At 49.4% G+C, this 21,408-nt stretch overlaps 2 protein-coding genes across 7 annotated transcripts in view; both read left to right on the top strand.

Annotated features, from left to right (window-relative positions):
- The window catches only part of Kdm4a (lysine demethylase 4A), a 45,028-nt gene extending 37,712 nt beyond the window's left edge, over nt 1-7,316 (top strand). For all 3 annotated transcript variants that reach the window (XM_005370057.3, XM_026777489.1, XM_013354803.2), the window contains exons 17-22: nt 465-573; nt 871-1,056; nt 4,472-4,642; nt 6,423-6,542; nt 6,817-6,909; nt 7,041-7,316. In XM_005370057.3, the coding sequence (XP_005370114.1) occupies nt 465-573; nt 871-1,056; nt 4,472-4,642; nt 6,423-6,542; nt 6,817-6,909; nt 7,041-7,181 (820 nt within the window). In that variant the 3' untranslated portion in view covers nt 7,182-7,316. The remainder of the gene's footprint in view (nt 1-464; nt 574-870; nt 1,057-4,471; nt 4,643-6,422; nt 6,543-6,816; nt 6,910-7,040) is intronic.
- A 3,070-nt stretch (nt 7,317-10,386) lies between these two features.
- St3gal3 (ST3 beta-galactoside alpha-2,3-sialyltransferase 3) overlaps nt 10,387-21,408 on the top strand; it is a 220,358-nt gene continuing 209,336 nt past the window's right edge. For 2 of the 4 annotated variants that reach the window (XM_026777483.1, XM_005370054.3), the window contains exon 1: nt 10,387-10,578. The gene's annotated coding sequence lies outside the window, so the exon portion shown is untranslated. The other 2 variants (XM_005370055.3, XM_013354796.2) reach the window with 2 other exon arrangements.

The following is a 21,408-nucleotide window of genomic DNA, read 5'->3' as shown; positions in this document are numbered from 1 at the left end:
CTGAGCCATCTCTCCAGCCCCTGTTGCAGGTTTTCATATGGTTGGAGCTAAGTGGACCTGAACCTGGGGCCTTGTGCATTTGACACACACTGTCGATGGAATATCAGGCCCAGCACGGTCTGACATTAAGAGATTCCACAGTCTTCAGTTTCTCCACTTGGGACGTGTCTGTTTCTCAAAAGGTGTCTGGGTGGAAAAAGCTCTGAGCTTGCTTTCTAGTTTTTGCTTCCTTCACAACCCATCACAGAGTCAACTATGCTTCTGCATATTTGCCACAGATTAGAGGCCTGATCCTGCACTGGCCGTGGGCAGAGTGCGTGCAGTATTGATGTGGTAAATGACACTTTCCCTCCTGAGGCCTGGAACCTGGCTGACCGAGTGACCTTACTGGGTGATGGAGGAAGTTCTGTCAGCAGGCCCCCCGCCTGTGGAAAGAGGTGACTGAGCCCTTCTTTTTTTGGCAGATGGGTCCATGTTTCATGTGCTGTGGCAATTCTAGAAGCAAGGTTTGTCAACATCGCTGAGAGAAGTCCAGTGGATGTGAGCAAAATCCCTCTGCCCCGCTTCAAGCTGGTAAGCAGGGAGGGCCTTGTGGAATTTGCATAGTCCCCGCTGATGAGTTTGGGAGGGGTGAACGCATTTCTACTTGACTCATGGCCTCCTTTTCCCCTTTGTTTTGGTCAGTTTGAGTCTCACCCTATGGCTAAATTACTTAATGGGGACTTACATTCGGTCTGGAGCAGGCCCCGGCTGCCCTCATGTTGTGGGAGGGGTTGACTCTGGTCATTTGGTCTTGTGTATTTGGGAGGGAAAACAAGAAGAGGTGGGGGTGGGCTGCTGTTCACAGAACACGTGCTCTGTCCTCTGCAGAAGTGCGTCTTCTGTAAGAAGCGGAGGAAAAGGAATGCTGGCTGCTGTGTGCAGTGTTCGCACGGCCGCTGCCCCACTGCCTTCCACGTGAGCTGCGCCCAGGCTGCCGGGGTGATGATGCAGCCCGATGACTGGCCTTTTGTCGTCTTCATCACCTGCTTTCGGCACAAGATCCCCAATTTGGAGGTGAGAAGGCACCGTGGTAGAGTCCTTTCGACAGGTTTCAGGATCATTTTCTCTGCACATGGCCAATTTATGGTGCCGTCACACATCCTTGACGGAAAATGCTGGTGGGTTAGCAAATACCAGACGGCCCCGTCTGTCGTTACTGCTTGCCTTGGCCTTCACAGTCCAGTGGCACTCAGCTTTGGCTGGTCTGTTTCCTTGTGTGCTTTTCCCAGGTGAAGTCTGTGTGCGGTTCCTTACATTGTTAGTCTGAGCACCCTTTTCTTCACCCCAGGGCCAGGGACGGCACAGCAGCTCTGTGCCTGGTAAGAGAGGACTCTGACAATTGCACATTTTCTGTAACGTTCTCTCAGGGCTGATGTGTGCAGGAGATGTGGGGCATGAGCTCTAGGAGTCCTGACGGGGCCCGGGTGGGCACGAGGAGGTCGAGGAAGTAGTGTATTCGTGGCTTCAGGGCTAGAGTCAGTCTAGAGAATGGACAGTCGGTGGGGGCGTGGATGGGGGCAGAGGCATAGGGGAGGGACTAGGAGGAGAGGAAGGAGGAGAAACTGCAGCTGGGATGTAAAGTAAATAAGTTTGTTTGTTTAAAAAAAAAAAAGAATGAGGCCGGGCGGTGGTGGCGCACGCCTTTAATCCCAGCACTTGGGAGGCAGAGGCAGGCGGATCTCTGTGAGTTCGAGACCAGCCTGGTCTACAAGAGCTAGTTCCAGGACAGGCTCCAAAACCACAGAGAAACCCTGTCTCGAAAAAACCAAAAAAAAAAAAGAATGAACATTCAGGACTGGTTCTGGGAACCCAGCAGGTAGTCATGGGAATTGAACAGTGCCCACGGGTGAAAATCCCGGACCGCCACATTTAAGTTTCTTTTGAATGAGGAGGCCTTCCAGAATGCCCTGATGTGAGTCACTTGTGTGCAGGTGTGCACATGCATTGTCGTGCCCGTGGAAGTCAGGGCAGCTGTGGTAGTCAGTTTCGCCTTCCACCTGTCGAGGCCGACTCTCTCTCCTATCCGCTGTCCTGTGTACTCCAGGCTAGCTGGCCACCGAGCTTCCAGGTGACTCTCCTGGCTCCAACCCTCATCTTGAAATAGGACTGCTGTGATTCCAGATGCTTGTCACAGTGGCTGGCTTTTGTCTTGTTTCATTTTGTTTTTCTGAGACAGTGTCTCTCTATATAGCCCATTCTGTCCTGGAACTCACTCTGTAGACCAGGCAGACCTCACAGATCTCTGTCTCTCACGGGCTGCAATTAAATGTCTGTGCCATCACTGCCCGCCGACTTTAACTGTGAGTTCCTAGCACTGGCCTCTATCTTCATTCAGACTTGGGTGGTAAGTGCTTTTCTGTGCCGAGCCACCTCGCCGGCCTTTGAGTATGCTCTCAGCGTCACACCAGTAGTAGCTGTTGGAGGAGAGGACGGAGAATTGAAGGGGCAGGGGAGCCAGTCAGCCGAGGAGCAGGGGTGGTCTGAAGTGAACACAAATGCAGCAGACCTTTGAACACATCTTACCCTGCGAGCCCACGCACAACCGGTGGAGTCGACAGCTGGGTGATTGCTCTGAAGGGGTGGAGAACAGGAAGGGAGGGAGGAGAGAGGGGTGGCTGCAGGTGCCTGAGTTACTCCTCTGAGACCTCGGAAGGATGTTCATTTGGTGAAGGTACCAGACCGTGATCGAGGGGGAGCAAGGCTGTTATTGCAGAGGGGTGAAAAGAGGAGATCAATTTTGAGGTCTGCAGAGTGTCGAGTTGAGCAGCTAGTAGGCCGCCTGGCATAGGGTGGGTATCACAGCAGCTTTCGGAGGCTACTCCAACCCAGGGTTCTTTGGAAACTGGGCTCTGGTGATCCCCAGCATGAAGAGCAGATCATGCTGCTTCTGAGTCACTTGAGTCCCAGGGGACAACCCCACCCTCCCCACCTGGAAGCCAGAGTACAGCTGGGGAGGACACAGGCTCTCCACAGTGTGGCACGGTGAGTCAGGACAGAGCCAGTCCACGGCGAGGGGCGGGGGGTGAAGGGGAGTGCTCTTCATGCCCTCTGAGGTTTGAGAAAAATCGTCCCTGGTAGAGTTGACCTGGGTTTCACGATGTAGCCCCTTCTTGCTTCCGGCTCGCTGTGCATCAGCTCTAACCGCAGCCTGTGGCAGTCCGCCTACTTGTCTGGTTTCTAAGATTCCAGGTTAGCCCCATGGTGCTTTTCTCATGAAGTGGAGACAGTGGAGTGTTCTTTAACTCAAGGCTGAGGCTGTTTTGGAGTAAAGCCTGAGATAGCATCAAGCTCCAGTTGGTGGCTGGGGAGCCAGAGCCTATTCATGAAACAAGGTGGCAGATTTATGATTAACTTTAGTCTGGAGTTCCTCTACCTGTAGGCTGCTTGGACCATGCGGGAATTCATGTTGTGTTTTTTATAATCCACTCTTCCAATGTGTGTTAAGCATCTGCCACATCCCAGACTCGGCTAGAAACCTACCCAGTCCTCATGTAGCATCATGAGGTACACACGGTCATTTTGAAAGAGCCACGGGAAACTAGTGACGACACAGTATGTCAGAACACAGATGGTGCGGGGGTAACATTAGTGCAGTCAGAGATGCAGGAGAGTGGCTGGTGAGGAGCGGCAGCAGTGAGCAGACTCTCGGTGTTAAGAGCCAGGGTGCTGGTGAGTGTACAGTGTAGCATCTTGGTTGAAGGACTAGCCGTGCAAAGGCCCTGAGCTAGGAGCATGGGTAGCACTTGTGAAGAGGCGTGTTTGCAGTAGTGTCTGGTAGGGTTTGAGCCATCACATCAGGGACATCACACATCACATCAACCAAAGGGGTTGTGAAGGATGGTACTTGCAATGCCCCCTAATAATTAATGGGGGCAGTTTGTTTTGAGTGAAGGGCCTCTGGAAAGTTCAGTCCTTGTGCCCTTCTCGTGAGAAGCTAGTGCCCAGGGCATTGGGGAGTGTTGCTCAGGAGTCTAGGGCCCAGGGCCACCAACTTCCTATAAAGTCTCTGCCCAGATGCTACGACACATTCCTGGACTGTATACATTAGTATATGTGATTTGGCTGGTTTCATGGAAATCCTGAAGGTTAGTTCCTAGAGTTTTGGATAATTTATACCATGGTATGTAGGCATGGTGAGCATGCCTGTAATCTTAGTGCTTGGGAAGCTAAGGCAGGAGATTGTTGCACATTCGAGAATGGAACAACCAAAGGAAAAGACAGTATTATCTAGAAACCAATTGTCTTGGTGCTCAGGTGAACAGAGTTTACAGAGGAAACATGGCCCTGACTGGAATGTTGGAAAGGCCTGTTTCAACTTCCTCTCAGTCCTGCTTTTCCCCACTTAACCCCCTTCCCCGCTGTGCCCATGAAGGGGAGCTTATCAGACCTGTCAGTGCAGTCTGTGAGTAACCCAGGCTGTTTCTTCCAGCGTGCTAAGGGGGCCTTGCTGAGCATCACGGCCGGCCAGAAGGTCATCAGCAAGCACAAGAACGGGCGCTTCTACCAGTGCGAGGTGGTCAGACTCACCACTGAGACCTTCTACGAAGTCAACTTTGATGATGGCTCCTTCAGTGACAACCTTTATCCCGAGGACATAGTGGTAATGTCTGGGAGCAGTTGGGGGCTGGGATGTCACAGTATTTCTAGCTGCTTGACTGTGGTCTCTTCCCCATCCCCTTTGGTTCCCAAATAGATGAAGCATTCATTCCCGGGTTCCTTTTCAAGGAAGAGTTTAAGTGCTAGGGTGCGCTGCTTCCTTCCCCTAGAAGTTCATGGGAGTCAGCATTTTCTGCAGTTCTTTGAAGTATGTGTATATCTCAGACTAAACTATCCCTGGTGGCATCTAGTGCAGGATGTGAGCCCGCACTCTGGAAGCAAACCAGTTACGTGTGATACAGCTTCACTGCATAATATCTGTGATTTTTCAAAAGAATGATCCAGCCCTCTCTTCTGCCATGCGTTATTGGGATGTGTATGTTGTTTTCTCTGGGCTCTTGTTAGGTGAGGGTTTCAGAGCTACCCAGAAACTCCTCACACCCAAGACACTAGAGCCCTACCTGGAACTGGGCCTGTGTTTCCTGGCTCAGTATTCAGTGCTGAGCTCAGGTTCCTCAGCTTTTGCCCTTCCTTTTCACGTGTTGAGCCTAAGCACGCAGCCCAGAAGAGCAAAGCCATCCCTGTGGATGGTTTGGGTCTCCCTCCACACGTTTAGACTACATCAGCAGCTTCGTTGCCAAACAGATTATTAATAGTGTCCTATTGCTATGGCAAAACACCATGACCAAGGCAACTTAGAAAAGAAGACACTTAATTTGGGGCTTGTATTTTCAGAGTCCACAGTGCAAAGGCATGGCAGCAAGAACAACTAAGAGTTCACTGCTTGATCTGCACACCCGACACAGGGTGACACACACACACAACACACACCATGGCTAAGAGTCTTGAAAGCTCGGAGCCCTCCCCCAGAGTAAGACACCTTCTCCATCTAGGCTGCATCTCCTAATCCTGCCCAAGCAGTTCACCAACCAAGACCATGCAATAAACGTGGGCTCGGGGGGCCATTCTCATCCAAACCACCATTTCATCACTGCTCTGAGACCTGGCCTTTTTACCCCTTTAAATTTTGTATGCCCAGTGGTAACGATACAGTAGAATCTATGAAAGCTTTGTGTCTTTGCTTTGATTTGCACACATGGCCTGCTTTTTATATGCATCATAGATTTTGCTGGGAATGTCAACATGACAAAAAAGCTAGTGGCTCTTTCTTTCTTTCTTTCTTTCTTTCTTTCTTTCTTTCTTTCTTTCTTTCTTATTTATCTTTTTTTTGGGGGGGGTGATGGCATGAGGGCCAGAGCTACATCCCAAGGCATTGTTTTTCGTTTTACACCAGGCTACACTGCTTAACCAAAACTGGACTACTCAGGCTCCTGTGCCCATCCCCTGGCTGTGCATCTCCATGCTCAGCTAGATGATTTTTCCTTCCATATCTATCTCAAGACTGTATTTCCTAAAACACACTCACATATAGTCCAAGGACTCCTCATAGCAGATCCCGGGGAAGCTTCAGAAGCACCTCTGGGAGGACACAGGGACCGTGGAGTCTACAGCCCACACCCACCTCTTCTGTGTGCTTGCTATGTTTGCTAAGTTTACCATACCCGTTTGGTGTTGGTCTTTGTTTTTGCTTACCTAGAAGCAGCAGGGATGGGGCAGATGAAATGAGGCCAACCCTGTGACTTATTGCCACTTTCTACTTAGACAAGCTGCTTTTCCTGGGGCCCCTGAGCAGGAGCCTGTCCTGGCCCTTCCTCCCTAAGCCAGGGTCGCTCCCACTGTGATCGGGTGGAGCCACTCTTCACTCCCCTCTGTTCTTTCTTCAGAGTCAGGACTGTCTCCAGCTGGGGCCTCCTGCTGAAGGCGAAGTGGTTCAAGTGAGATGGACAGATGGTCAAGTCTATGGGGCCAAGTTTGTGGCCTCCCACCCCATCCAGATGTACCAGGTAGCCAAAGGTTCTTGAATGGGAGCTTGAATGTGGGAGGGTACTTTATTAATTCAGCGTTTCCTCTTGGGCAGGCGGCTTGTCTTTGCTCTTGGGAACTTGCAGGTCCTAATAGTCCTCACAGATCTGGAGCTCTGCCTTGCGTCCACTGGGCTTTCAGACGCGGCCGTCCTTCCTACCACGCTCCTTCCTCTAACTATAGGAGATTGCCACTGTGCGCACAGGTCCAGCAAGGCTCCGGTACCCTAGCTAAAGGCCTTTGTTTGCTTGGCAGGTGGAGTTTGAGGATGGCTCACAGCTTGTGGTTAAGAGAGATGACGTATACACACTGGATGAGGAGCTTCCCAAGAGAGTCAAGTCTAGACTGGTGAGTGTATGCTTCCTGTGCCCTTAGCTCCTGTCTCAGCGGGGACAAGAACAAGGCAGAAGCACGTCCTTTTGGTGGTTGTGGGTCCGAGTGGTCACAGAGTGATCATTTACTTACCTTTTGTCTTGTAGTCGGTAGCTTCAGACATGCGCTTCAATGAGATTTTCACAGAGAAGGAAGTAAAGCAAGAAAAGAAAAGGCAACGGGTCATCAACTCGAGGTACCGGGAGGATTACATCGAGCCAGCACTATACCGGGCCATCATGGAGTAGATGCTTCCTGGGTCTAAGAGGTTCCCAGCCATCAAGGCGAGAGCACTCAAGGGTTCCACAGCACAGCAGATACTTGGAACTCAGAAGTCTCAAAAAGTAAAGCTGTACAAAGAAAAGGAATGAAATGTACGACCCCATCACCTTCTCACTCCACCCTCATTGGATTCTGTCATGAAGACAAGCCTTTCGGGATACTTGGCAACAGTGCTGATCTCCCACTGAGGGGCCGACACTGGAATGCCGTGACTGCATCGGCCCCCCCAGTCCAAACAGGGGTCAGCTGTGCCTGCTGGGCCGATTGCCCTGTTCCTGGCCCAGAATGTAGCTTCCTTCCGCCCACCTGCATCAGCAAGGCAGAGGTGCTGGTGCTTGTCCCGATCCCCTTTTGTATTTATGTGTGTGTGCGTGTGTATGTGTGAGTGTATGTGTGTGCGAATGCTCGTGTGCTTGGTCTGGACCAGCTTCTGACAGCCCCTAGCCTTCACTTTCTTCTTTGCCTCTGCAGGGCAAACAAAATGTGAAATTGTGCCCTCAGCTGAGCTGAGTCAGGGCCTGGGGGATGGCTGGAGTGAGTACCATCTGTCCCTGCTTGGACTGGTTTCAGGAGAGGGCTGGCAAAGCTGCAGGATTGAGGCGCTAAGGAGCTGACTGCCACCTCTTTGTCTGCCCTTGAAGTAAAACTCAGAGGTTACCTACTCTGTGCCCACAAACTTTAGGCACGGAGCCCCCGTGGCACAGTATTAGAGGGTGTGGGTGGGGACTACCTTGAAGGGAGAATTTTAATGATGGAAACAGGCAGAGCCTGGTGGTTGATTTTTGTCCAGAGGAAATTACAGTTATGCAGGGGCTATGGGGTTAGGATGAACTGGGGCCACTGGAGGCCTGGGGCAGGTGTAGCTTTGCCCTTGATCAGGGGTGGGGGGAATTGATTGAGGGTGGGGGGTGGGACTAGAGGGCAACATTGAAGGGGTTAAACAGGTTTTTGCTCCTCTTGAATTTGTTTGCCTGGGCCCAGTATTGGAGGGCTTCATACCTTGCTCTGTATACAGGAGTCAGATTTATAATACTTCCCCTTTTTTGTTACGTATGAACTCTATAAACCAAATTATTTTGAAAACTGGTGCATTACCTTGTCCTTAGCAATAAAATGTATTGAACAGAGGATGCACTGTGGTCTGCCCCACGGAGCCCAAGTGGCCCAGGGTCAGGCTCTGGAGCAGGGCTTGGGAAGCTATCCACACAGGTGGGTGCGGTCCTTCTGTATTAGGCATCCAGGACCTGTAGCTACTGGTGCCTCTTCCTGCTGCTCCTGGAGGAGGTAATGGAAACTGTTAGGCAGCGGTCTTCTCAGGAACCCCATCTGGTGGCCTTCTCGCTGCCATTCGTGTAGAACCGGGAGTGTATGCTTAGGTACTTGAAAAGCTGGAGGCTTATTTTTCCTATGGGGGTGCAGACGCTGTTCTCTGTGATGCCTGTAGCTGTGGAATGTAGTTGCCCAGGTGACTAAGTGAGCCCGAGCTGTGGAGTGTAGTTGCCCAGGTGACTAGGTGAGCCCGAGCTGTAGAACAGTTGCAGGACTTCTGCACAGTGTAGCTGCTCCAGCTCCAGCTGGTCTTACTTGTGCTCCTGCAGTGGATCATGTGCCTACGGAAAGGAAAGGCGCAGTGTTCCTTTGTATCCCTGGGACCTGGGAGGTGGCTATTGCTTGGTATTGGTTATGGAGAAAGAAAGGGAAGAAGAGTTGGAAAAATGCTTTTCGAAGCTAACTCCACAGAGCCAAGGAAAGGAGGCTGACCTCTGTTCTTCCTCAGAGATTCTCAGGGGGGTATGGCTGGGGAAACCAGGCAGGGCTAAGCTTTCCTGGAATTACGGTAAGTGGGACCCAGAAGCACACATCTTCAGGAGGGAGGAACACAACTTTTTCAGACACCCATAGTTCCTATGATGTTGAAGAACCTGCTAATTGGGTGCTTGGTGTAATCCCAGCTCTGTGGGAACTGAAGACTGAATTTAAGTCTTTGTTTTAGCAAACATCCATCCACAGCCCTTTCCACTCTCCCCCAAAGATGGACCCACCATGGGATGGAGAGATGGCTTAGCCATTAAGAGCACTTGCCCTTACAGGAGATCCAGGTTCAGTTCCCAACTACCCACTTGGTGACTGGCATCTGCCCATAACTCCAGTTCTAGGGATTCTAAGGTCCTCTTCTGGCCTCTACAGACACCAGAACATACATGCATAGTAAAAGAACAAAAACACAGGAGCCCACCAAGGTGTCCAGGCTGGTCTTGAGTGTTTAATCCTGCTTCAGCTTACAGAGTAGTTAAGTACACACCATCTCTACCATGCTTGGCTAAGTCGGCCATTTAAAAACACTTGGCCCGTGGAATAGCTGTAAGAAAACTCCAGCTCAAACACGTGATGGGACTTTCCCAAATCTCACGAAACTGTCCTGTGGGGTTTTTGTTCTGGGCCTTGAACTTTTAAATTTGGTTCTTTGCTAGACACTTCTAGCCTGCGCAGTCAAGTCTGGGCTCATGAATGACCACAGCCAAAGGTTGCATGAGCTTCAGAACGGCAGCTTTTTGCCAAAGCAAAAGATCGCCTTATGTAAAGTAGGGTGCAGTGTTTGGGTTGGCATCCAAGAGTGGCAGGCTAAGTCCCCACCTCCTCTTCGGGGAAATTCTGAATTAAATTCTGCCCTAGGTGGTTTATGCGCTCTGCAGCGTGATGAGGAGCGACCTCCTGAACTGCTGGTCATGTGGGTTGGCCTTGTGGCCCGTCTGCGAGCGCGCTCTGGGTTTAGGTGGCCTCTTACTCTCACAGGATTGGACAGGGCCTTCAGAGGCTTCTGGGGGTCAGATCATGACCACTGGCACCTAGGAAACAAGCCCACGGGGGGGCTGGGTCTTCCAGCGGCCCAGTCTGACAATAGAGCGGTGGGGTAGGGATAGGAGACTTCCTCTGGGAACCAGAGGGGACCTGACCGCAGCAGGGATGCCGCACGACCGGCAGCTCCACGCTGCCCTTCTCCCCAATCCCAACTCCCGCAGCCCGCGATGTGGGGCGGACTCAGCCTCCGACTTCCATTGGGTCTCCCGGGTCCGGGCCCGCCCACCCCTGCGGCGAAGCCCCGCATTGGCCTGCCCGGTGCCCCGCCCGGTTCCGGTGCGCCCATTGGTTGCTGATGCCCGACCCCCGGCGCGGCCGCCGAGGCGGACCGCGGGATTGGTGGTCCCGCCGCTGCGTCCTCACCATGGCGGCGCCCGTGCAGCCCGCCGCGTCCTGGGCATCCGCCGGGGTCCCCTCGGCTGTCCCCGCTATTCGGGCTGCAGCCACCTCCCCGCTCCGCGTGCGCCCTGGCGCCGCCCGACCCCGGCCTCCCTCTCCGCTGCGGTAAGGCCTGCCCCGCGCCCCGACGCAGTTCTCGGCTGCCGCGCCCCTCCCCCGGTCAGCGGCCCGATCCGCACTGGGGACCGAGGCCCGGGCCAGGGTGGGGGCCAGGCCTGAGGAGGGCCGTGCAAGCGGGGCCGAGCGCGCAGAGGTCACCTGCGTGCTGCGCCCCGGAGCGCGCGAGTCTGGGCGCAGAGGAGGGACGCGGTCACCCGCTACCAGCTGTGGGACGAGCGCAGGAAAGTCCTGGGAAAACCTAGCGGGAGTCAGCAAGAGTAGCGGTTGTCATCATAGCCTTCCCCGGGGCCAGATCCTCGGAGTGACCGGGTCAGTTTGTCAAAGTACGTCTTCTCGCTACCTTTCCTCCTGGAGTGTTTCCCCATTGTCTTCTCGGTGATCTTGTTTGCGAGAGAAAATCTTGGCTAGGTTGACAGATTTGGTTATGAGGATGTCCCACTGATGTGTTTAGACTCCTTTTTACAACAGCACTAATTTTTATAATTCCTCAATAAACCTCCTTTTCGTTTGTTTTTCTCGCGTATGGGGAGGAAGTGAAAACGGTAAAACTGAGTCACTGTAATTAGCCAAGGGAGTGACCCGGTGGCGGGAGACAGCTGTTATCCCAGAAAGTAAAGAGTACTTAACACATTTTGTGAGGCCCTTTGAGTTATTGGTACTATAGGTAGTGTACCATGAAGATAAAAAGCCGACGAATCAAGTTCCCGCTATGTAGCACCGTAGACGTCATGACGATTTCAGTTGTGTCCGTGAACTTTCAACTAAAGACTCCGACGAATGGTAGCCCGGGATGTTAAGTACACACATGTAATAGCACGCAGAAGCAGAAACAGTGCTGGGCTACTAAAATAATACCTGGTCAACAAGAGCCACATAGCAAGACCCAGTCTCAGAAGACAGAAAAAAAAAAAAAAAGATTGAGAATTAAAAACTGGATCAGAACCCTGTTTCCCAGAATCTAAGGTAATGGACATTTTGAAATACGAAGTGGTGCCAATTTCTCCATTTCACAAGTCAGAAGTCTGTGTCTCATGACAAGTTATTAAGGATAAAACAAGGCAAGCGTTTCTTAGAGACTAATTGGTGCCCATAACAGTCAGGTGTCTACTGAGTACATGTTTTGTGCAAGGCATTGACTGGAGGGAAACTCCGACAATTAAATTGGAATCTGGAACATGTTCTCATGCCCTCTGTAGGATAGTTGTGTGAACGAAGCACACACAAATGGTAGTTTATGGTGTGGTTTCTAGAATTCCAAGACAGTGGGTGCTGTGAGAAATCCAGAGGGGAGGGGAGTGCGTTGAGGGGTTTTTGGAGGAACTGAAGTTTTCAGCTGGGCCACAGGGAGTGGCAAGGCCGCCTGGAGGAGAAGTGGGGACAGGGAATGTGTGGGGCACTCAGGAGTGCGTGTGGGTGCTTCCTGGGGTTTTTAGTAGAAAAAGCAGCAGAGACGAGGCTCTACAAAAGGCAAGCTGGGGCTGGGGATGTAGTTCAGTGGCTAGAGTCCTTATCTGGCACACAAGGAGCCCTGGATTTGATCGTCAAGACCACATAAAAGCAGGTATGGTGGTACTCTTGCCTGTAATCATAATACGTTGGAGAGCCGGGCGATGGTGGCGCAGGCCTTTAATCCCAGCACTCGGGAGGCAGAGGCAGGCGGATCTCTGTGAGTTCGAGACCAGCCTGGTCTACAAGAGCTAGTTCCAGGACAGGCTCCAAAGCCACAGAGAAACTCTGTCTCGAAAAACCAAAAAAAAAAAAAAAAAAAAAAAAAAAAAAAAAAAAAGATAATACGTTGGAGGTGGAGACAGGAGGATTAGACGTTCAAAGTCCTCCCTGCCTACATAGTGAGCTTGAGGCCAGCCTAGGGTGCTAGTGACTCGCTCTTAAACAGAAACAGAATCAGAAGGCAGGCTGAAGAGGCACCTTCGTCCTGTGAAGAGCAGAGGATAAACAGATGGCCGTATGGACCTGGACATCTCAGTCACTCAGTAAGTGGCAGTTAGGTTGTATTGTCACTATTATAGTTAGCCTGAGCCACCACAAAGCTGTAGTCAGAGTGGCTTCTTGCCTTCATTTATTGGCGTCGTGCAGTTGGTGCCAGGTCCTAGGGCTGCCACCGCACTGCTCTGCCGTCCACTCTTAGGGTCATCACACTGGTTTGGGGCCTGCTGTTCCTGGGAATTGCCCCAGCAGCCCCCTGATCATGTTTTTCTTTCTCCCTGGTAATCAATCCTTCCTCACCATTACCCATGGGTGTGCCACTCCCGCTTTTGGCAGCTCCTTGCTGTTGGGTTAGGCACTGGGCAGCCTGGCATCAGCAGGTTATTGCCATACCCTTTGATAGGTCACATTTTCCAGGTCGGTAGAGCGGTTTGGCTTTGTGTTTTGTTTGAACTCCAATGTATTTGCACATTTGGCTCTTTCGGTCTTAAATGACCCCCTTCCTTCTCAGTCATTGCCCCTGGCTGGCGTTTTATGGCTGTTTGACAGGGAACTTCCTCTCTAAAAGCCTTTTTGTACACCCCCCCCAAATGTGCTGTCTCTCTCTAATTCAGGGGGCTCTGCCGTGCGTGCGTGCGTGTGTGTTTGTGTGTGTGTGTGTGAAACAAGATCTTGTCTGGTGCAGGCTGGTCTTGAACACCTCTCTCTCTCTCTCTCTCTCTCTCTCTCTCTCTCTCTCTCTCTCTCTCTCTTTTCAAGACAGGATTTCTCTGTGTAGCCCAGGCTAGCCTCAAACTCACAAAGATCTGCCTGCCTCTGCCTCCTGAGTGCTGCTATTAAAGGCGTGTGCCACCAACACCCAACTCACTTTTTTTCCTTTTTAAACAAGACCTCGTGCAGCCCAAGTCAACCTCAAATTCTGTGTTTAACTGAGGATGACCTTGAATGCAGAGTCTTCCTGTCCCCCTCACCTCTGCCCTGCTGGGCTTAGAGATGGGGTCACCTGATCCCAGGCTTCCAAGTTTGCCCTTTTGCTGTAATTGCTTGCCTGTCTCCTCCACTCATAGCATAAGATGCACTTTTTAAAGGCATGGACTGTCTTCTCTGTTATCTGGCACAGTGTTTTTACCTAGTAGGTACTTGGCATATGTATTTTGTGTAGAAAATAGTATTTTGATGCAGGCGATACTATAGTTACTGTCTGCTGCTCCTGTCCACTGTAATTACTGGCCTTGCAGTATACTTAAAAACTGTTCTAACTAAAAGAAAAACAGGCAGAAGTGGGGCCTCTGGGGGTGACTCAGTTGGTAGAGTGCTGGTTTGTGAGGCTCCGAGTTCCATCCCCAGCACTTGGTAAGCAGGGTGCTGTAGTACATGCCCAGCATTCTGAAGGTGGAAGCAGGAAGATCGGACTATGAAGATGGGGCTGTCCAGCTGTCTGAGTGACCTGAGTTTGATTCCAGGAACACCCACATGTTAGAAGAGAAGAACTGACCCCTGCAAATGTCCTCTGTTTGGTGGGTAAACAAAATGAGACAAAAGTTTTTTTTTTTAAAAAGGTGAAGCTATTCTTCAGCTGTTGGTGGATTTTGAGACCAGCCTGGGCTATGGGATCTTGTCCCCTACTTCCACCCTCAAAAAGAAAAGAAAACAGCCTTGAAGTGGGATAGCTAAAAAAGCATCCTTTGTGCAATCAAAATACTTGTCATAAAACAGGTAAATAAAGTTGACTGTATGAGAAGATGCTTTCCTGAGAGATGTGGGGTATTGGTTTGAGCAGTTTAGAGTAAAGGAAGTCTCCATATCTTGGTGACTTAACAAAACCAAAGTTGACTCCCTGTTCTTGCTGCCCATTTGTCACAAGTATACAGAGAGCTATCTGCTGGTCACTAACTCAGGGGTGGAGAAGGTTGGAAATGGGTGGTCGAGTGGGTACCAGCTTTTACAGCTTCAGTTCTGCCACTTTTACTCATATTTCATCCATCAAAGTGTCACATGGCCTTGCCTGACTTTAAAGCAGGGTCAGGAATAGCAGACTTCACTTATGACTAATGCAAAAAACCCAAACTATTTTGGCTGTAAGGACTGACTTCTACGTATCCTGTGGGTATCGAAGCTCAGACCATTGGCGATTAGGGCTAGTAAGTTAGATGGGCACTAGAGGCAAGTTTATAGACGTCAGCAAGAAACAGAAGGGCAGGTTCAGGGCCAAAACTCCATCACATCCTGTGTAAATACTCATAAGCCAAGGCCGGAAATAACATAAATCACACTCCAATTACGGCGCAGCCATCCCCTAAAGTATTACTGTTGTTTTGTCTTAAGACATAGTCTCATGTAGTTTTGGCTGGCCTGGAATTTGAACTTCTGATCCTCCTGTTTGCAGTGTTCAAGTGCTCTAGCATTTTGGGGTGTCCAAAACTAAGAACAGTTAAATTAGCCTGGTACAGTAGCACGTACCTGTACTTAGCACTCAGTAACAGAGACAGGAGGATGGAGAGTGTGAAGCTAGCCTCAGAAAAACCTGTCTCAAAAATGATTGACAGCAGCCGGGTGGTGGTGGCACACACCTTTAATCCCAGCACTTGGGAGGCAGAGGCAGGGGGGTCTGTGAGTTTGAGGCCAGCCTGGTCTACAAGAGTGAGTTCCAGGACAGGCTTCAAAGCTACAGAGAAACCCTGTCTTGACCCCTCCCCCCAATGATTAACAGGTGAGATATAGTTTAGTTAGTAAGTGTGCCTGGGGTGCACAGAGCTCCAGGTTCAGTGCCCGGCACTGTATGAACTGAGTGTGTTGAAGCATGTCTCTAATCTGGCATTCGGTTGCAGAGGTAGGAGGTTGCAGTTCCAGGTCACCCTTGGCTGCAGAGTTGGAAGCCAGCCTGGAATACATGAAGGCCCTGTTGAAAAACAGTACAGATGCATGCTACTGTGTTAGGCAAATTTACCTTTTTTAGTTTTGGATACTAAACTCAGAGTGCTATTTTATTTATTTAAAGAGAAACAATAAGTAGTCTACATCATATTTAAGCTTTTTCATTAAGAAATCAAGGAGCGGGGAGGCAAAGGCAGGAGTCTTAGATTCAAGGGGCAACCTGGGCTACATAAGTAAGAGCCTGTCTCAGAATTTGAAATAAATAAGTCAAGAGTATAATAATTTGAGATGCGTTTAATTGGTTTAATTGGATTTAAATGAGGTTTCAATCTTGGTGCTTGGATTCCTCTGCTAATAGAGAAGCTAAGTGCTGGTTGGAGCTGATTCAGGAGATAGAAGAGCTAACTTTCTGACTTGGGTCTTGGCACCATCACTAACTAGCTGTCTAATATTTAACAAGTTTTTTGTTTTGTTTCGTTTTTTAACTTCCTGTGCTGGAGTTTGATCCCAGGGTCTTGTACACGCTGGATGAGACCTGTGCCTCTGAACCACATCCCTGCCCAGTATCTTGTCCTTTTTGAAACAGGGTCTCAGTATATGGACCAGGCTGGTCTCAGACTCACAGAGATCCTCCAGCCTCTGTCTCCCAAGTGCTGGGAGACATATCTGGCTACTATGTATCCCTTACTGTCACACTTAGATGGTATTTAGCAGCTCTGCACCAGTCTCCAACATTGTAGTTTTACAGATTAGAAAGCTACATCCCTAGTTCATTGAGAGAAACCAGCAGTTGTGGTTCTGTCAACTCTCTACCCATGGGTAGCTGTTTCCTAGGCTCCCTGAGGATATCCAGATCTGAGGATGTGCAGATCTCTTATATAAGATGGTCTGGTGTTTGCATATGACCCCACACAGCCTCTCTGTACGTTGAATCACCTGTGACTATAGCCCATGATACAATGTAAATGCCTTGTAGATACTTCTTGTGCTCTGTTGTTTAGGGAACAAAGGTAAGAAAAATGGCCTTGTATGTTCGTTACAGACACTTTCTTCTTTTATTTGTTTTTTGTTGGTGGTTGACTTGGTCTTCACTGTGTAGCCCCTGAAGGTCTCAAACTTGTGATAATCTTCCTATCTCTGTCTCCTGAGCGAAGATATTACAAACTACTGGGCCTGACTCAACACATTCTTTTGTTTTGTTTTGACACAAAGTCTCTGGCCTAGGTTGTCCTGGAATTCATTACACAGCTGAGGGTGACTTGAACTTCTCACCCTTCTGCTTCTCCTTCCTGGTTGCTAAGCAGGCATATACCACATGCCCATCAAACATAATATGCTTACAAAATTTTGATTACATATGTGTGCATGTGTATGTGTGATATGTTTGTGTGTGCGTGTGAGTGCAAGTTCCTGCAGAGATGAGAAAAGGATATCGGAGCCAATGAAGCGGAGTGTCAGGGGGTTTTGAGTTCCCTGGTGTGGATGCTGGGAACTGAATTCGAGTGCTCTTCAAGAAATATACATAAAAAAATTTAAATACTATATTATTATTTGTGTGGGGGTGTGCCGTAGCATGCCTATGGAGGTCAGAGAATGAGTTTGTGGGTTGATTCACTTTTATGTGGGTTCTGGGGGTAGAAATTAGGTTCTCAGGCTTGCATGGCAAATCACTTCTGTCTACTCAACCACCTCTCCTGTTCCCAGACATTTATTTATTTATTTGTTTTAATAATTTCCATCTGTGGTTGATGGAATATGGAACCAGCAGAGATGGAGGACTGACCACCTTAGAAGAAGGGCTGACACTTAGGGTTTTGTGGATGTCTTAAAGGGACCAGGTGTCAGGTTGGGAATATCAAATAATGGTTTTCTAGAGAAATTATTACCTAATATGAAGTCTTAATTAACCATCAGTCATTGGGTAGATGTGAGTTTAAAGGGCTTTTTTCCACAGGAAGCCACATATGCCCAGGCCTAGAGACCCAAGCATGTGGTTGTATCTTGAGGCCGCTTGTGTGGTAGAAGTGCGGACCGTCTTCAGGCCATGAGTGGAAGTGATGCAGAAGTCAGTCAAGAAGATTGAGCTAGGGCCTTGTGAGTTAAAGCTTCATCCTTAAGAGGATTAGGGGCCAGGGAAGGATTGGACTGTAGGAAATGACATTATCAGCTTTGCCTTTCGTGACCGCTGTGGAGAGGAGGGAACAGGGTGGCTGTGGTGACTTAGGAAGCTCTGAGGTTTACAGCCACAATCCCGCGCCCACTACCGGAGTCATGAAATATTTATAGATGAGATTCCGTGAGGTGAGAGTGGAGGAAGGATGCTGGAGGCCGATCCTGTCAGATGACAGGTGTGTCTGTAGGGAAGTGCAGATAAGAACAAACCAGAGAGACTTCAGTCAGCTTCATAGTTTCTAACTATCGACTGACCTATTGGTCTTCCTGACTTTCAGATTTGAGAATTGGAGATAAAATATCTTAACTTCCAAGGGTGTTGTGATGACCGGCTAAAGCAGATGTAAAAGCCTGGGCCTGTGCCGGTAGATATGTAAGGGACCTCTGTGTGTGTTTCTGTCTGTCTGTCTGTCTTGTGTGTATAGATGTGTATGCTCATGTGGAAGCCAGGTGTCGTTCCTCAGGAGCTGTCCACATTGATTTTCTGAGACACGGTTCCCCTGACCTTGGGCTCTGTGACAAAGCTAAACTGACTAGCCAGCTAACCCACACAATCCTCCTGTCTCCCTACCGCTGGGATTCCAAACGTGCACTAATACACACTTATTTATGTGGGTCCTGTGGAATCAAACTTAGGTCTTTCTGTTTATGTGGCGAGCCCTTTATCATGGAGCCATGCCCACAGCCCCATAACGGACCTCTTGCAATAAAAACAGTGGTTTTACTGTTGCTAACAGTTAGTATATGGCTCCTCAGCTGTGGTGATGTTCATTAGCCTTAAATCCCCTCACTAAAGATAACCACCGTCTGCTTCATGGCTTTTTATGTCTTTGAAGGTGATTGATGCTGCTCGTCTGACAGTGTTAGGCATAAGGGAGTTATTCTTACATTAAGAAGGGAGAATTGATACGAATATTATACCAATTAAAACAGTGTTCTAAATGCTAACCAATTCTGTTCCCGGACCACGTGCGGAAGCGGCACAGGGGTACCCCACACGTCCTGCCGCTGGTGATAATAGAATGTGCTGAGCCGCTTGTGTGTTTGCTTCTCCTTGCTCGTCTCCTGACTTCTTCCCCCTTGAGATTTTATTCCACTACTGTCTTCTGGTGGCATTTTTCATAACGATGGTAATAGGGTTTAGTTCAGATTTTTTTTTTCTGTCAGCTTCCTCTCTAGCCATCCTAGCTTGACACAAGCTGCTCCGCTGAACCCTGCAGAGCTGAGCATATTTCGTTCTGGTGGCCCTGCATCTGTGGCCTTGTCAGTATTCGTGTCTGTATCAGTTTCTCTTTCCTTCCTGTCAGTCTCCTTCAAAATAGTGATAAGAGAGTGTTTGCTTCATTGGCTTCTGTACAGGGTCTCTCCGTGTGGCCCTGGCTGGCCTGGAACTCACGATGAAGACCAGGCTGACCTGGAACTCACAGAGCTCTTCCTGACTCTGCCTCCTGAGTGCTGGGACTAAAGGGGCGTGCCACTGTGCCCAACAAGCCTTTTTTTCCTTTTAAATCTTGTGATATGTGATTGTGTGTATATATGTGTTCATGTGTGTGTGTGCAGGCCTGGGGATGTCAGTCCTCGCCTTTCATCTTGTTGGACGGGATATCTGTTGACCTCTATGCCAAGCTAGCTGACCTGTGAACTTTTGGGGATTCTCTTGCTTCCTCCTCCCATCTCATAGAAGCCCTGGGTCACTTTGACATAGGTTCAGGGGATTTGAACTTGGGTCTTTATGCTTGCATAGTGAATGCTTTACCCACTGAGCTATCTCTCTGCCCAAAATGTATTGCGTCTATGTGTGTCTGTATGTGTACATGTATGTGTGCTTGTGCACATGCTGTGTGCATAGGGAAGTGAAAGACCAGCTTTAATTGTTCCTCAGAAGCCACTGTCTTCTTGTTTTTTGTGTGTGTGTGTTTCTTGTGAGGTAGGGTCTATTAGAACCTGGAGTTGACCAGTTAGTCTAGGCTGACTCTCTGGTAAGCCCCAGAAATCCACTAGGATCCTCCTGTCTTCCCCCTCCTCCCGCCCAGTGCTGAGATTATAGTGTTTGCGAGGCAGGCTTTACCCAGGAATTAGCTCCCAGCCTTTATTGCACCCTGTGTTTAGAAAGTCAGGCTAGTTGGGAAACCCTGTAACTAAGTGTTTCTGAGACATTTTGGCTTTAGGATTTCTTTTACAGTTAAAAATATTAAATACTCTCATAGACTGTTCATCTTTGTAGGTTTTGTTGATTAATTTACTGTATTTAGGTGTATTGAATGCATTGAAAGCTAGTAGAGAGCTGGTGGGATAGCTCACTGAGTTGCCTCCAATTTCACCTCTCTCAGTCTCTATCTCACTATGTCTGTCTGTCTGTCTGTCTCTCATACACACATCAATAAATCACTTTTAAAAAGTTATTAGCTACCGAGAAAACTCTAGCTCACAGGAATACGCAGGCGTGGTTTCCAGTAGCTGTGAGAGCCTGAGAGCAGCCATTCCACATGTCATGTTTTGTAGCCCCACGATTCTGTCCGACCCTTAGTCCCATAAGTGAGTGAGAACGAAGAGGAATATCTTAGATTATGGGAGTAGAGTCCCCCAAAAGTTCTGGGATCACAGGTCCTTGGACTACACTTGGAGAACTGCTTATGTTTGTATGTGTGTGTGTGGATGTGTGTATATCATCATCGTGTGCGTGTGTGTGTATCGTGTACGTGTGTGTGGCGTGTGTATATCGTGTGCCTGCATATGTGTGTGGATGTGTGTATATCGTGTGCGTGCATGTGTGTGTGTGTGTATCGTGTGCATGTGTGTGTGTATCGTGTACGTGTGTGTGGCGTGTGTAGTATGTGTACATGAAGTATGAGAGGGTTTATAGGATGCTTTCATGCACTTCTGCTAACACAGTAAGAATGGTGACACTGATTAAACCGAATCTCCTCCGTGTACTCGGCCTGGCATCCTCGGAGAAGCTAATCTCCAGCCTTTGTTGAGACAGGTGCTTTGGCAGATGTATGTACTTTTGGCACATCGGGTAGGCACCATGATCTGAAAACTAGGAAAACCAGTATTCCTGTGGGAGGAAAGCACTGTGGTTGAGCTGCAGAAGTCTTGTGAGGGCTTGGCAGGACCGTGGCTGACGAAGTCTGCTTTCTCAGTATGTGTTGTGATTGATGGCCCTGCTCTGTGAATCTGATTGTTAGGAGCGTGGCCAAGTCCACATCGGTGCCATTTAGAACGACAAGAGCCTGTACATTAGGAAGTGAGCATGTCCCCACCGTCCTCCTGCACCGAGGAACTAGTGGCAGCACAATGAAAGATTAGAGAGTGGTGGTGTCTTCTTTTGGTCTACTGGTCACTTAGCGCTCCTTTGAAGGCATGTGGCCTGAAGATGGTCTTGTCACAGTTCTGTCCTGTCTCCTCCTTGTTGTGGTTTGAGCCGTCTTTCTGACACAGGTCTGCATGTTTCTCCACAGAATCCCACAGCAGTTTCTCCTTGCCCGTGGGATAAGCTCTCATTCCCCAGCAGGACTTTGGTATCGGCTTCCCAGGCTCTGTTTAGCGTAGGCACCACCTTTCTGAAGTGTTCCTGAATCTCATAAACACCCATTAATTATGACCACCCCATAATGTCTGAGCCGTACTTATCTTGTGGTTGGCAGCAATTATCCCTGGGCAGGTAAATAATGGCTTTGTTTGTTTTGATAAGATAGCACAGTCCAATGGGGCTGTTCTCAGCCCTGGACACAGTGGGTTTGTTCGCCTCATTCTGTCTGTGCTTGTTTTAAGACAGGATCTCGGTATAGCCCTGCCTGACCCGGAATTCATTATATAGATGAG

The sequence above is a fragment of the Microtus ochrogaster genome, unplaced genomic scaffold (assembly GCF_000317375.1).
Source record: "Microtus ochrogaster isolate Prairie Vole_2 unplaced genomic scaffold, MicOch1.0 UNK69, whole genome shotgun sequence".
Lineage (NCBI taxonomy): Eukaryota > Metazoa > Chordata > Mammalia > Rodentia > Cricetidae > Microtus > Microtus ochrogaster.
The sequence above is the reverse complement of the archived record's forward strand: the minus strand, read 5'-3'. Positions and strand labels throughout refer to the sequence as shown.